Source organism: Neovison vison, chromosome 9 (assembly GCF_020171115.1).
Source record: "Neovison vison isolate M4711 chromosome 9, ASM_NN_V1, whole genome shotgun sequence".
NCBI lineage: Eukaryota > Metazoa > Chordata > Mammalia > Carnivora > Mustelidae > Neogale > Neogale vison.
This window is the reverse complement of record NC_058099.1, coordinates 21,971,365-21,986,287: the sequence shown is the minus strand read 5'-3', so window position 1 is coordinate 21,986,287 and position 14,923 is coordinate 21,971,365. Positions and strand designations below refer to the sequence as shown.

Genomic DNA, 14,923 nt, shown 5'->3' with positions numbered 1-14,923 from the left:
CCCATGGGTAAAACAAACTTGATAATAAACTAAGATAAATGAGAAATTCATACAACTGCTGTTATTAAAGCTGACAGAATGCTATAATGTATAAAAATTACCTGCTGTGCAAGTAATTCAGTTCCCAAGGACTTTTGTTATAGTTTCATTACAGAGATTACTAGGTGGTTATAATGAGGCCAAATTCAAGGTGACCCTTTCTGTGGGTGCCAGGTACCTTTACAGCCACAATGTTTACTCCCATCCTGGCGGTCTAGCCCCATAAATACATGCTGAAGTTCACAAGGAAGAAAATGATGGAAATTGTGGGTAGGACTGAACAACATGGAGACATACGCGGTAAGAACAGAACCTTTCTGGAAGTGAGCAAACCTGGATCTTGGCTTGGGCCACCAGGGAACTCAGATCTAAATTTCTCAATTAGCCCGGGAGCTTCAGTCTCTCTCTTTGTAGGATGAAGGAGCTGGACCGTGTAATTTTTTTTTTGGTTTTTGTACTATTTGTAATTTATAAGGACTCTTTCAGCTCTAAAATTCAAATCTGGACAGATCCTTGCTTTAAAACAAAGCAGAAACAAAAAACAGAAGTTCTTCTTCACCATCTATACAATGGATCAAAACCAGAGTTGAAATCTGCATTTAAAAAGCCAAATGAAAAAGTGGAAAGACTATAAACAAAAAGCAGAACCCAGAAGCAGAGTGACCACACACCCTGCATGGACTACACTTGGTTTAGGCCTTCTGCTCCTGAGTCCCAACCAATTAGTGCCTGTCTTCACTACCAAAGGCATTTCGTTCAGATGATAAATTATATGGGAACCCCTACAGGGAAATGGTGTTATCAGGAACCCCTTACCACCTTTGATCGCCTACAGCCAGAAGCCTAAATGCCTTGGTATGTTATGAAGGCTTTGACTCTCCAGTCAAAACTCTCCAGCACACCCACCATATGCTAATCACACCTGATTCCTTCAGTGCCTGGAAGATAAGGAGCATTGCTCCTGCCATTACTTTCCTTCTCTGCCCCCATGCTACAGAATGGCATTTCCTCCACAAGCATCAAGACCTCCGCTAGATTCAGTATAACTCTGTTAACTCTGTTTCCTCAGTATAATACAGGCGAAATACGACTTTCCTGGTGTAAGGACCTATTTAGAAACTGTCCCTGCTCCCCTTCCCCCAGGGGATTTACAGGTAACAAAGCCCAGATACAAAGGTGGGTCAGGCCAGGTGGAGACATCTGATCAGTGGGGGGGATGCATACTGTCTCCCTGGTTACCAAGGAGAATGGGCCCCGCCCTTTGGGAGCCCTTTTGGCGCCAATCCGAGTCAAGGTGTAATAGGCTGGTTCAAATGTCTACTAGGGTAAATTGTCTCAATTGGTCACCTAGCATCACTGTGGAGTTTCCTGTGTGTGTTACAATCTCATTGGCCACCTGTGCGTGGCCAGGCCCGACCGCATGGCCTTTGCCCTTAAAAGCTAGTCTGTGAAAGAGAAGGGTTGCCCTCTCTTCTAAGAGGTGCGGCCCCGAACGTTCAGTTAGATTCTTGATGCTTGGCGCGAAATAAAGCTTTGCTTGACCTTCGCTTTGTATCAGTCTCACTCCTTTAATCACGGACCCATTACTGGGGCATAACACCTTGGTAAGATTATATATGGCACGTGAAGACTGGTGTCAAGTATTGACCCTGGCACAGGATATGCAGGTAAAAGGTAGTAATTTCATTTCAGTGGTGATCATTTCCAACCAGAGCAGATCAAACTAGAAAAAAACCACGACTCCTCCCTGCTTCCCAAAGAGGTAAGCCTCACTTGGATTTATTTTGCTTTTTTATGTCCCTTACTCTCTCCTGGGGAAAGATGCCAAGACCTCCATACAGTAAATATTCTTCTCCTTCCAAATCCTGCTTCTTTGCTTTCCTAATTATCACCAACACAAAGGTCAACACGAGGAATATGGCAAGAAAGGTAAGGACTTAACAACTCAAGATATACTGTGGTCAAATTAGGAAGAACTTCTTGATGGCCACTCTGATTCAACTTGGAACACACTCCAGAATTCTTGGCAAAATGTTAACAGGGAGAAGGGTTGGGGAAGGGTTACATGGCTTTTTGCTGGAACCGTGAATCCTTAAGTGAAATACACCTTGAGCAAAACACTCTCTCACAATCAACGGTTGGTTCTTGGTACTCCATCACCAAGCAGTGGAAACGGACTGACAAAATGACTGTCGTGAGCATCTTTAGCAGAAGGAAGAAGAGTAAAGGAATGTTCCCTTCGAGATTTCTTCATCAGAGGAAACAAGGCGCAGACAGCTAGGCAGTATCAACAGCAACGAATGGGATCACGATGTTTCCATTAAATAGCACAGAGCTGTTGGAACTTTATAACAAAGTACAGCCTGTGCTGGTAGTTGTTTTTATTATAGAGGCAGGATTGCATGGAGGTAAAAACAAAAGACAGGAAAACCCCACATGGGCTCTGGAACCACACTGCCTGAAATGTTTTCTAGCCTCTGTCCTTATCTAGCTGTGTGGCTCCCGGCAAGTTACCTCATCTCCCCATACCTCAGGTTTCACCTCTGGAAGGTGAAGATAACAAATAGATAATGGCACCTATATTCTGTAGGGCTGTTTTTTTGTTTGATTTGGTTTTTTGGTAAATACTAATTCCTCAGGTAGAGAAGGGCTGGGGCACATGATTAACGGTACATAAGTATTTGACAACAAAAAATATTAAGACTCAAAAGTAGCATACGTACAACCTTGCGCTGAAAAATTGCTACCGGTATTGCCATGATACATCTCAAAGATGTCTTTACTTTATGTTGACTCCTGGGAGTCTGACTTGTTGACCAACACATCTTTTGTTGATCATGGGAACGGAATAGGTCTGAAACCCAGAGTACATTCTGACATGGTAAAATGGAAACTGAAGGTTTCTAACAAAATTAATTAAACCTTAATCACCATCCCACAGTCACCTCCTAAGCTGTTGTATTTGATTGGAAGGCACCTAACGTGATAGGAGTGTACCTAGGTCTATCTTCTGCCACACAGCTCAATACATTGGTCTTAGCTTAGTGAATTCACCACGGCTCTCTCTGCTCCTCAGTTCTGAAGCCTTGATGGCTTTGCACCATGTTCATTCATTCATCAGATACTTAATAAGCATCTACTTTGTGCCAGATACCATGACAGGTAATGTGGACCAAATGGACAACATGTCATAACAGTCCTGCTGGCCATCACAAAGCTGACAATCTGGCAGAAAAGGCAGATGTTAAAAAGCAAATGTGCACCTACAAAGCCTGATGATCAATAAATGAATTTACAGTGGGAAGAGCTTCAAGTAGACTAGATTTGTTTCTATAAGACCAAGTCATGTCTTCCATCCAATCATTATGACTACACAGGATTCAGAAGAACACATTGTATAAATTAGACATCACCTTGACAAACATCCAATTGTTGAGGATTGTGAATTCCCTAGTCTAAGCTTTCCAACCACCCATCCCCTCACCCCACCCATTCTTCCACTCATGCTGCTTTTCTAAAAAAGGCTACAGTCCATTTAGTTTCTCCTTCTCATATTACAATCACATACACATCTTGCTTCACCAAATTTCTTCACCTATCACCCTGATTGGAGTTTTCCATGTTCTAAAATTTCTTCCATCACACCCCTATAAAAAATGTTATTCATTCCAGAGATAGTTACACATATTCAATCTTCACAGAGGCTACTAGTTTAAACCTCAGAGGGCAACATTAATCCTGTTATTTTCATGTTTGGGGTTGGCACGGTGGTGTGGGAGAGGCACTCAGGGGCGGATCTACACCAAAGCTATTGCCCCATAAAGCCTCAAAATAATTCTCATCTAACCTGTAAAACGATCCAATGAAGCATAGAAGTTCATTTTATATGAATCATGAAAACTTACTACACACCAGAAGGTGCTACACATTATACAAAGGGCAAAATTAAAACAAGAACTTGGCAGGTTCATAGTTCAAGTTCAGCAGTCATTGTTTACTGGTGTTTCTGTGAACTATAAGCAGCACTCGAGATAGTTATAGAAAAAGTACACCCATATGAAAAGTTTCAACCAACATTCAGAACATCAGTAAATGAACAACTATTTCAGTCGACGCAGAAGTAAAGCATCTCATGTTATTTCATTTCACACAAAAATAACAATCATGGTAAACTAAGACAGGGCTTCTGTTGTGTCAGCCATTTCAAGGTTTTGTTTTTATTCTTGGAGGTCTACCAGAGGACCACAAGCAGGATACTCAGGTATGAACTCCTGGATGCATTCGCCCTTACCAAAATGGATGGGACTGATGCATTAACCAGAATGTTAGCTTAGTTAGCCATAATTAGGGCTCCCTTTTCCAGTGGCTCAGATTAATATGAGTCCCAGAGTTTCCAAGGAGCCACACAATCCAAGTTACACTCATTCAACAGTGCTCTACAAATTGATGTAACGAGCATTACAGGAACTTTCCAGTGACTTCCCATGGGAAAAGATGAAATGCTCAAGATGTTTAGATATTTTCAAATGGTGATCAAACATTAATCTGAATGCAGCCTGTGGAAAAATTGTAATTCAAGAGGTTAATTGTTTAAACAAATTTTCACTGGGTGAACTTCTATTTTTTATTTAAAAAAAAAAAAAAGATTTATTATTTGAGAAAAAGAGGGGGGGGGGATGCAGAGAGGGAGAGACTGTCCCAAACAGACTCCACACTGAGCATATAGCCCAATGCAGGGTTCGATCTTGCCACCCTGAAATGATGACCCAAACTGAAACCAAAGGTCAGATGTTTAACCTACTGCACCACCCAGGCACCCCTCACTGGGTGAACTTTTAAAACAGGTACTAAACTCAAAAAGAAATGTCCTGTGTTTTTCTTCTTGGGTACATGGTCAGGAGTCAGCACAGGGTCTGGGACATATGAGGTACTCAGAACTATTTTCTGAGTACGTAAATGAAAAATATATTCCCCTGATCCTTCCCATACATATACATCTAAGAAAAACAAAAGTGAAAGGCAGAAGTTACCAGAGTGTATGGAAAATAAAATCTTCCTCTTCACCTTGAAATATGAATTTTGCGCCACTGAAAACAGAAACTTTTTTTTTTTTAAAGATTTTATTTATTTATTTGACAGAGCGAGATCACAAGCAGGCAGAGAGGCAGGCAGAGAGAGAGGAGGAAGCAGGCTCCCCGCTGAGCAGAGAGCCCGATGCGGGCCTCGATCCCAGGACCCTGAGATCATGACCTGAGCCAAAGGCAGCGGCCTAACCCACTGAGCCACCCAGGCGCCCTGAAAACAGAAACTTAATGAAAACATAAGTTTCCATTAAGATGGTCAACAGAGTGCTATTTTGTGCAGCAAATCTATACAAAACCTTAGCATGTTTACCACCATATTTGTAATTACAACTACAGAATGTGGAAGATAACTTATTTAGAAAGAGTTGCAGAAAAACAACTATATATGAAAGCATATTCATATTATATAAAAGCACTTACTTTCTGAAAATCTGTAATAAAGAGACCACAAGGCAAAAAATAACATGATTTGGGCTATAAGGAAACCCTTTGAAAGCTGTTATTTTCAATACTTGATAGCTAAATTCATTAATGACCTCTTTTACATTGTATCACTTACAGTGCTCCCTTCGGCAGCACATATACATTGTATCACTTACAGCGCATCACTGAGACATCTCCCCAAAACCAATTCTGCAACTGTAGAAAGAGCTGTGTGCTGACTTCATCCTAGACATTTGTTATAAAGTGCCTCATCCCCATTTTAATTCCTGTATGTTCATTTGCCTACCACTATTATAAATACGGTTTTATATAAAGACAATAATATTCTATAAAATAAGTTAACGGTCAAGACAAAACTTACCAAGCACAATGACCACCGTCTTCAGAAGACTCATCATGGTATCCCGATTCCGCCTGGGTCCAGAACTATGCCGAGACATTCTCATAGTCCTCTGGCGAACATAGCCAAAGATATGCGCATAGAGAACCACCATGACGACAAAGGTCACCAAGTTGAAAATGGCCCAGAAGACTAAGTAAGAGTCACTGTAGAGGGGCGCCATGTTGGAACAATTTTCAATATCACAGATGCAGTTCCAGCCCACACTGGGTATAGCACCCATGACAATGGCCATAGTCCAGATGACCACAATCACCACCACCACCCGCCGGTTGCTCATCCTGGTGTGGAGCTGCATGCGGAAAACTGTAATGTGCCTCTCGATTGCAATAGCCAGTAAGTTGGCCACAGATGCTGTCAGGCTGGTGTCAATGAGGCCCTGGCGGAGGAGCCATGTGCTGACAGTCAGTCTCCGGGTGTTGGGTCCTGTGTTGAACATTAGGTAGAAATAAGCCAACCCAGCAAAGAAGTCTGCAGCAGCCAGATTGGCCATTAGGTAATAAATAGGAAAATGGAAGCGGCGGTTGACATAGATTGCTACCATGACCAGTAGGTTGGCCAACATGATGAAGATACAGACAGTGATTCCAAGTCCCATCACCAGCTTGCTGACTGTGTTCCATTCCGTGGCGAGATACTTTCCACTCCGGTTATAAAAGAAGGCAATGGACTCATTGTAGAAGCACTGTGGTTCATTCATGGCTGTGAACTAAAAGAGAAAGGAAGATGAAAAAGAAAGAAGAAACCACAGATCCAAATTTAAAGATGTACAGTATGGTAAATGTGGCAAAAAAATAAAAAAGAAAAAAGAAAGAAAGAAAGAAAGAGAAAACCTACACACACACATACACAAAGGCAAAGAATCTGAAAATCTGATCCCGAATAACATTCTATTATTATGTTGAAAACCCAAGGCTCTTCAGTGTCTTACTGTCTTCAAGATTAAAGACAGCTGGAATTGAATAAATGACAAGGTCTGTGCTTAGTGGTTGCAGGTCATTGAAGTCTACTAGAAAAGCCACATGGCCCAGAAATCTTGCTTAAAATACATGAGACAGATGAAAATTGAGCAGAGATTGCAACTGGAGTATTTACCGTCATAAAACCTACACTGACCTGTTATTTAGGGAATCTGTAAACACAGTTGGTTTATAGATAGGGTATTATTGCTCCATTATTCTGCATTTCTGTTCTCACATAGTATGTTCAATCTGTGACAAACACTTTGTAATGCAAGTCCCCGCAAGGCCCATCAGTACCAACATTTCAGAGAGGTCACCATGCATCAAAGCTGCTCTGCCCAAAGCCAGCATTTGCTGTTCGACATTCCTGTGGTCAACACTGTCTACCCCCATGACTCCTTATCCCCAGAATAGCATTTGTCGACCAATCTATGATGTTGGAGAACTTTTTTCTCTTTGGAGGACATAAAAAATATGTTACCTAATGTAACCTCCAATGTAATCCAAACTGTAGTTGACACTTCGATGCTGCTCTACAAAAAGTGAAGTGTACTTCAGGTTTTTCCAAAATGTGAAGTAAGGGTGTTTTATTATGTGTTCTTATTTTTCAGCAATTAGAATACACTCATTTATTAATTATACTCACTTGAATCCTAAAGGGACTGAGCAAGTTTATAACATAATATAGGTAGTCAATAAAATGATTAAAATTAGAAAATAAATAGTAACATAAAATAGAAATGTGAAAATTACACATCAAGTAGAATAAGTGATTTTCCTGAAGACTTGAGTTTGTCTGAGACTCCTAGAATCAGAAATTATTTAAAGACAGGTCACATCCTAACTTTTTATGTTTAAACAATGACTTGGCAAATATGACAGTTTTAACCACTATTTTTGATCCAATGTTATAATGAATATCCATAGGGTGTGCATAAATTTTAATAAACACTGAACATTACAAAAGAGTGTGAAATGCTTATTAAATGGTTACTATTCTGACTTGTCCAGACATTTAGTCTCTCCTCATTTAGACTTTAAGACCTTTTAGATCATGTTTCTATCATTACCCTTACCATGTGTATCATTATTTATCAGCTGTTTGATAAGGAGATCTCCTTAAACTGTCTCTTAAGGAGACCATGGCCCAAGAAAAGAGTGAAGACCTTGTCTTACACACTCTGGTAATTTTGTTTACTTTCCAAAAAGTCTCATTCATTCAAGATCTGAGAACCTGCTTTGTCATGTCCCACTCTACCCCAAATCTTGCCAGTCCTCTGGTTATTTCATCTAATTTTCTTGCCTTTCAGTTTCTTGAACCCAACCCTAATAACCTTGTATTTCATTGTAACTCATTATAACTGCCCACTCCCATGGTCACACCCTGAACTTTGTAACCACTCAGAACTACCTCCCTCTGGAAATAAATTATACACTTTAATTACTCACCACACCTGTCATTTTTCCAATTTTCTCATTTGATGCCCAATACATCAATTCTTTGAAGTCATCTATTTCCTTACGCATCCTACCTTCCCCACTGGATACTCTTGCTATCTTCTCCCTTTCCCTATACAGCTTAGATTTCATAGTATACATTTCAACCTCTTTATTGCTAAGACAGAAATACATTCTCTCCTTGAAGATTCTGAGGTCAGATCCTTCAAAACTCAATTTTTTTTTTCTGGTTTTAAGAACAGTTACACAATAGATAATCCTCAGACAATAAAATATCCCCCAACAACATTTGAAGCCTGATTCCATAATCATACATATTATTGCATTAAATTAGATAAATAAAAGTTATAAATAACCTCACATAAATTCATTCTGAGGTTTTGCCACTAAGTGAATTATGAAAAAGTCTTCAGTTTTCAGACCTTGAATATTGTAACTTCAGATAAGGAAGAAGAGATCTTTCTCCTTTAGCCTACTTGCCTCACTGCCCTTCCATGACCAGTCTCTTGAAATAACACTAGTCTTGGCTGAATGCAACTGGATGTCATTTCCACATCTATACCAAGGCTTCTGAGAAACGTTCAAGAAAATTGACATATCTGACAGATTGTTTCTGATCTAAATTCATGACATCTAATCTCAATGGAGACTTCAGGAGCACAAGGGGTTTGATTTTCTCATCATTCTCCCTCTTCTCCACAGTGGCTAATTGAAGCTTACCTACTGTTGTTCTCTTTGATGAAAAACAAAATCACCTATTCAAGAATCCATCCTTTCTTCCTCTTCTGTTACAATGGAAGGGGTCTACCTTCCATCCAAGTGTTGTGAACTCCTACACCTGACCTCCAGCCTCAACCCAAACTGCTAATGACTTCCAGCCCTCTTCTTTAGCTCTATGTAATGGGATGTGCTCTCCCTCATCTCTGCTTCTCAGAACAGTGGTTTTCTCTATCAAGATCACTTGGAGGGTTTCTAAAACATGGATTGCTGGCCAGATCCTGAAAATTACTGATTCGGCAGACATAAAGTTGTTCCCCAGGTGATACTGATGCTGCCGGTCCAGAGACCACACTTTGACTCCCACTGGCCTAGAACAATCATCCCCCAGTTTTCACCTGGCTCCCTTGCTTTCATTCTTCATGCAGAAAGGAAACCGTCAGTTTCCCTAGACATTCCCAAGTCTAGGGAAGGTGTTTTCTGCTACAGTTCCCTGCATTTATCCCACAATAACACTCAGCACACTGTATAATAATTGCTCAATTAACACTTCCTCATAATGGGCCATAAACCCTATGAGAGCAGAAATCCTAACTTTATTGTTCATTGTTGTACAGCATTCAACTGTTAGATTAGATGCTAACTATACGTTGGTTGCATTAATAAATTCCAGAAATGTTTACAAGTTTCCTTTCTGCAAAGGACACACAATACACAAAAAAATAAATTCTAACTAGAAATGCAAAACTCTCTCTTCCCTTTAGCCCCTATAATCATTTACTTTCTCTGGACAAATCCATTTTTAAATCAAACACCAAGCACACAGTATTTCACAGTGTTCCAACTTTGTAAACACCAGACCACATTTAATGACATAACTTACATGACTGTTTGAACCCCAGTTTTATCATCTGTGAAATAAGAAAACTGAGCTAAATTATTATTATCTGTATCAAGAGAATTCTGGATAAGAACTTTACATTTCATGAAAATTGCAAGCTAAATATTAAGACAGCACAAAATGTGCCTGGAATGGAAATAGTAAGGATAGAATATACCTGAGAAAAAGAGGGAATGTCAGCTGAATTGAGGGTAACAGGACTGAACTGAAAGAAGAATGAAATCTCCTCTCTTTTCATCTGCAAAAAGGAGGTCTGGAGTATAAGTGAAGGTGACCCTGACAAAGCCACCAACGGGGTAGAGTCAACCGGCTTTCTTACTTCTTCAGGACCCAAGGGATTTAGGCAGAAACCCAAATCAAGCTCAGGGAGAATCTAACTCAACTATGATTGGACTATAATACATTCAAGCAGTCATGCTTATAACAGTACAGCAAACAGAAAAATAAAATAAAATACAGTAAGACAAAAATGCAACCTCAGAGAAGAGGACCATTCTGAAGAATACAAAATACCCACCTTGAGCAGATTTACTGGGGGAGGAGGGGAGGTTAAAAGAAAAAGATTAAGTTACAGGACATTTCTGATTTGTATTCTCAAAGTACTTTGTTAGGGTACTAGCACTGAAGAGAGAACAAGCCACGGTGAACACAAAAAACAAAACAAAACAAAAAAAACAGTAAAAACTACATGGAGATTGTAGTTTCCTACTGCTACTGTAACAAATCACCACACAGCTTAAATACAAATTTATTACTTTGTACTCCTGGAAATCAGAAGTCCAAAGTGGGTCTCTCACTAGGCGAAAATCAACGTGTTAGCAGAGCTGTGTTCCTTTCCAAAGGTTGCACAGTGACTTTTTCTTCTCTTTTCCAATTTCTAGAGACTGTCCACATCCTTTGGTTCTTGGCCCCCTTCCCTGAAAGCCAGCAACAGCCAATTAAGTCTTCCTCACACTGTATCATTCTAACACCTACCCTTCCTATCCACTCCCCCTTTCCACATTTAGGGACCCTTGTGCTTACATTTAGACTACCCAGATAACCTAGGATCATCTCCCCATATCAAAATCCTTAACTGAATCACATCTTATCCAGTAAAGTAGAATAATTACAGGTTCCAGAGGTTAAGTAATGGACATCTTTGAAAACCACTATTGTGCCCACCAAAGATGAAAAACAACTTCTGAATTAAAATCAGCAATTCAAACAATGAAACAAAGTTGAAAATTCCAGAAAACATGAAATGGCAACTTGAAGACATATTGAAGAAATTCACTCAGCACTCAAAGATCAGAGATGATAAGAGTAAAAAGAAAGGAGGCATATAGAGGGAAACATCTAGTTACTAGGAATCCAAGAAAGATCAAGACAAAGCTGAGTAAGATAGCTTGAAACATAAGTTACTGCTTAAGAAGAAAGACCTCAGATTACTGGTTTGCATTTGTGTAAATTACAAAACAGAGTTAATTAAAAGCAACCAGAATTGAGATATAACTTGGTTAGATTTTGCAATCTCAAAGGTAAAGATAAAAATTCTTTATGTATAAAAAGAAAAAACAAAAAAATAAACAAATAGCCAACAAATCAAATACCTAGAGAAAGAGAGACAAAATAGGGTATTGCCAAGCTACTGCGACAGAAGAATTCCAAAGGACAGAACACAAGCAAACTAAATCTCCATTAAATAGAGAAAATGAGGTCCATAAATTCCACAACCAACTATACTGATGTTCCCACATATGGATTATTATACAACAGTTTCAGAAATGTGGCAGGTCACAAAGAACATCATCTACATTATCTGCCTAAAAAACACAACAGAGCAAAAGCTGTGGCAGCAAGCAAGTACTTAGGTACCGGAACACAGGTACCTAAGTCACTGCTCTCCATGTGGTTCTAAAACTTAAAGCAAATATCAAAAGTAATGCTTGACAGTGTACTTATGAAAATAACTTAATCTGGAATTAGAATCACTTTATCAAGAAGAGCCTGGACTACAATGCACTGAAATGAAGGAGAAGTATGTAAACGTTCATTTTCTCTTCTTTCTCAAAAATCAAGACGTGCTATTTCAGTCATAACGGTAATTTTCAAAAACGTTCAAAAACCACCTCATTGAATTATTATCATATCGTTCGTAAAAAATCTAGGGAAAACAAAAACATGATCAGATGGAACTCAACACTTTTAAAAAGCTTATTGTGCTAGGGGCGCCTGGGTGGCTCAGTGGGTTAAAGACTCTGCCTTCAGCTCAGGTCATGATCCTAGGGTCCTGGGATTGAGCCCCGAATTGGGCTCACTGCTTAGTGGGGAGCCTGCGTCCCCCTCTCTCTCTGCCTGCCTCTCTGCCTACTTGTGATCTCTCTCTTTCTGTCAAATAAGTAAAAAAAAAAAAAAAAAAAACCACCTTTTTTTTTTTTTTTTAAGATTTTATTCATTCATTTGACACACAGAGAGAGAGAGATCACAAGTAGGCAGAGAGGCAAGCAGAGAGGGAGGGGGAAGCAGGCTCACTGCTGAGCAGAGAGCCTGATGCGGGGCTCGATCCCAGGACCCTAAGATCATTACCTGAGCCGGAGGCAGAGGCTTAACCCACTGAGCCACCCAGGTGCCCCAATAAACAAAAATCTTAAAAAAAAAAAAAAAAAGAAAAAAGTTTATTGTGCTAAATCCAAATCACTAGCCAGAAATTTCTCTATAATCAGAGAAGTTGCAGAATTCTGCACTGCCCAAGGAACAAAGATGTAAATAAAACAGGATTATTTTATTCCGAAAATATTGTCCTTGATGCTAAAAAGAGAAGTCCCCGTTCATGCCCTTTTCACATCCACCAATTACATCTCAGGCTGATGGGGTGGAGGGAGGCCTCTTGGCTGCCCTGCACAGCAGATGTTCCCAATCTGAGACGTTTACCTCACCCTATCATGTGATCTCGAAAGAAGTCATAACAATTCCACCAAGCCTGAACGCTAAGGAGCCACATACGGTGTTCATCTTCACTATGCACCTCACTGACTTGTCTGCACACTCACAGACATTTAGAGAATGCCAGGTAGGGGTGGAGCACTGCACGGCACTAGGGCTTACAGGGGTACCAAAATGATCCCCCTGGTGCCTGCTGCACATCCCCTCACAGTCCACACAATGTGATTTTTTAAGACAATAATGTAATCATTTCCACCTGTAGCCAGGTGGAAAAGAGAACACGTGGCACAAGCTCTCAGACTGGTAATTAACCTTTTGTGATTTAGTAACTATTTAGATAAAAAGTGTGTATGCAACGGACATTCTAAAAGGGAGATTTCACTCTACACTGGATAAAGGACCAGTCATAAGATATAAATCAAGCTTAGTTTCCCATTTCTGCTCAAGTAAAACAATGGAGTGAATGCTTCTCCCTGATTCTGATGCTGGGGAGAGCTAACTCATCTTCAGTAAGCCCCGTAACTGCCCAGATTGGTGATTCTCTTATTTACAAAGCAAGGTATGAAGGCTAAGTCCCCTAAATTCAAGTTCCTCAATCTAAAATAATCAGGCCTTCTACACATTTCTTCCCCATTCCAAAAAAAGAAGAAAGAAAGAAAGAAAGAAAGAGAGGGAGGGAGGGAGGAAGAATCAGAAAAGAGCACAGAATTAAATGCCATCTTTATGAAGAAAAATAATTCTCACCTCATTTAGAGCCTCAACTTAGAAACCAAAAAGTGAAAGGATCTGCCACTAGAACTAGAAAATGGGCCACAAAACAATGCTGATAGAAACAAAAAATGTTTGAAAGCTATAATTTGGTGGCGGGGGGTGGGGGTGCGGATGGTGAGGGAGATAATCTCAAGCAGGTTCCACGTTCAGAGCAGAGCCCTATGTGGGCCGTGATCTCATGACCCTGAGATCATGACCTGAGCCTAAATCACGAGCCAGATGCTTAACTGACTGAATCACCCCTGCACTCCTGAAAGCTAGAATTATTACCAAAGGTACAGAATAGGCCAACTATAAGATTTTTGAAAGTTTACCTGAAAAGGTACATAAAATGCTATTTCTTATAAAGTACCAATGTACATGAAAAGAGCTGTACCTATGTAAAGAGAAACCATTGAAAGTAAATTGCACCCCAGTAAAAATACTCTGTATCTGTTGCAGCCCCTTGTAAGGGGCAGAGATAAAGTGTGGAACATTATACTCATCAAATTTCCAACAAGAAAATGCTGAGTTGGTCCTAAGAGGAAGGAATTTTTTTTTTAATTGCTAAAAGGATTCAGAAGTTATGGAGAAAATATAATACTCTTTTCAATTCATTATTGAGTTAAAAGGGAACCACAAACCAAGGTGACAGATAGCCCCGGCAGCACACCGTCAGATTACAGAGACAGGGCTTTAAATACTACTGGGGGAAAAAGGAGCCCTCAGCCTTGACGGAGGCAGTGAGCTAAAACTAAGAACAATCACTAAGCTAGAAGGCTTGAAGATCCCTTATCAGTAAAAGAGTGCAGGGGTGTGTGTGTGTGTGTGTATGTGTGTAATCTACCCACTTGCACTGGGGAAAACAAGGAAGTCTGTCTGTCTCAGTTTAGGCTCCAGGCTAGGAAATAGATAAAAAGTCTCCCTTCTGAGTCATGACCCCGAGCCTATAAATCACATATAGTTGTGATCTGAAGTTAACTACCTGCCAAGTTTTGTGAAGTCACAGGACAATGACGACAAACCATGGTCCTGGGTGTGCGATATCCCCATCCCCTTCCTCCTGCTGCACACTTGCCTGGCACTAGCAAGCAGCGAGCCTCTCTGGAAGGCCAGACCTGAGGGCAGCCCCAAACCAAAGACAAACTCATCACCAAAAGAATAAGGACACACGAGGAATACCACATGTGAGAACCAGCAGAACAGTCCACAGCAGGATTAGCCCCAAGCATAGCAGATTGAA

The 14,923-nt window shown here is 40.2% G+C and overlaps 1 protein-coding gene across 3 annotated transcripts in view; it reads right to left on the bottom strand.

The window, feature by feature from the left end:
- The window catches only part of LPAR1 (lysophosphatidic acid receptor 1), a 133,154-nt gene that overhangs the window by 48,367 nt on the left and 69,864 nt on the right, over nt 1–14,923 (bottom strand). For all 3 annotated transcript variants that reach the window (XM_044265150.1, XM_044265151.1, XM_044265149.1), the window contains one exon: nt 5,929–6,676. In XM_044265150.1, coding sequence (XP_044121085.1) covers nt 5,929–6,676 — 748 coding nt within the window. The remainder of the gene's footprint in view (nt 1–5,928; nt 6,677–14,923) is intronic.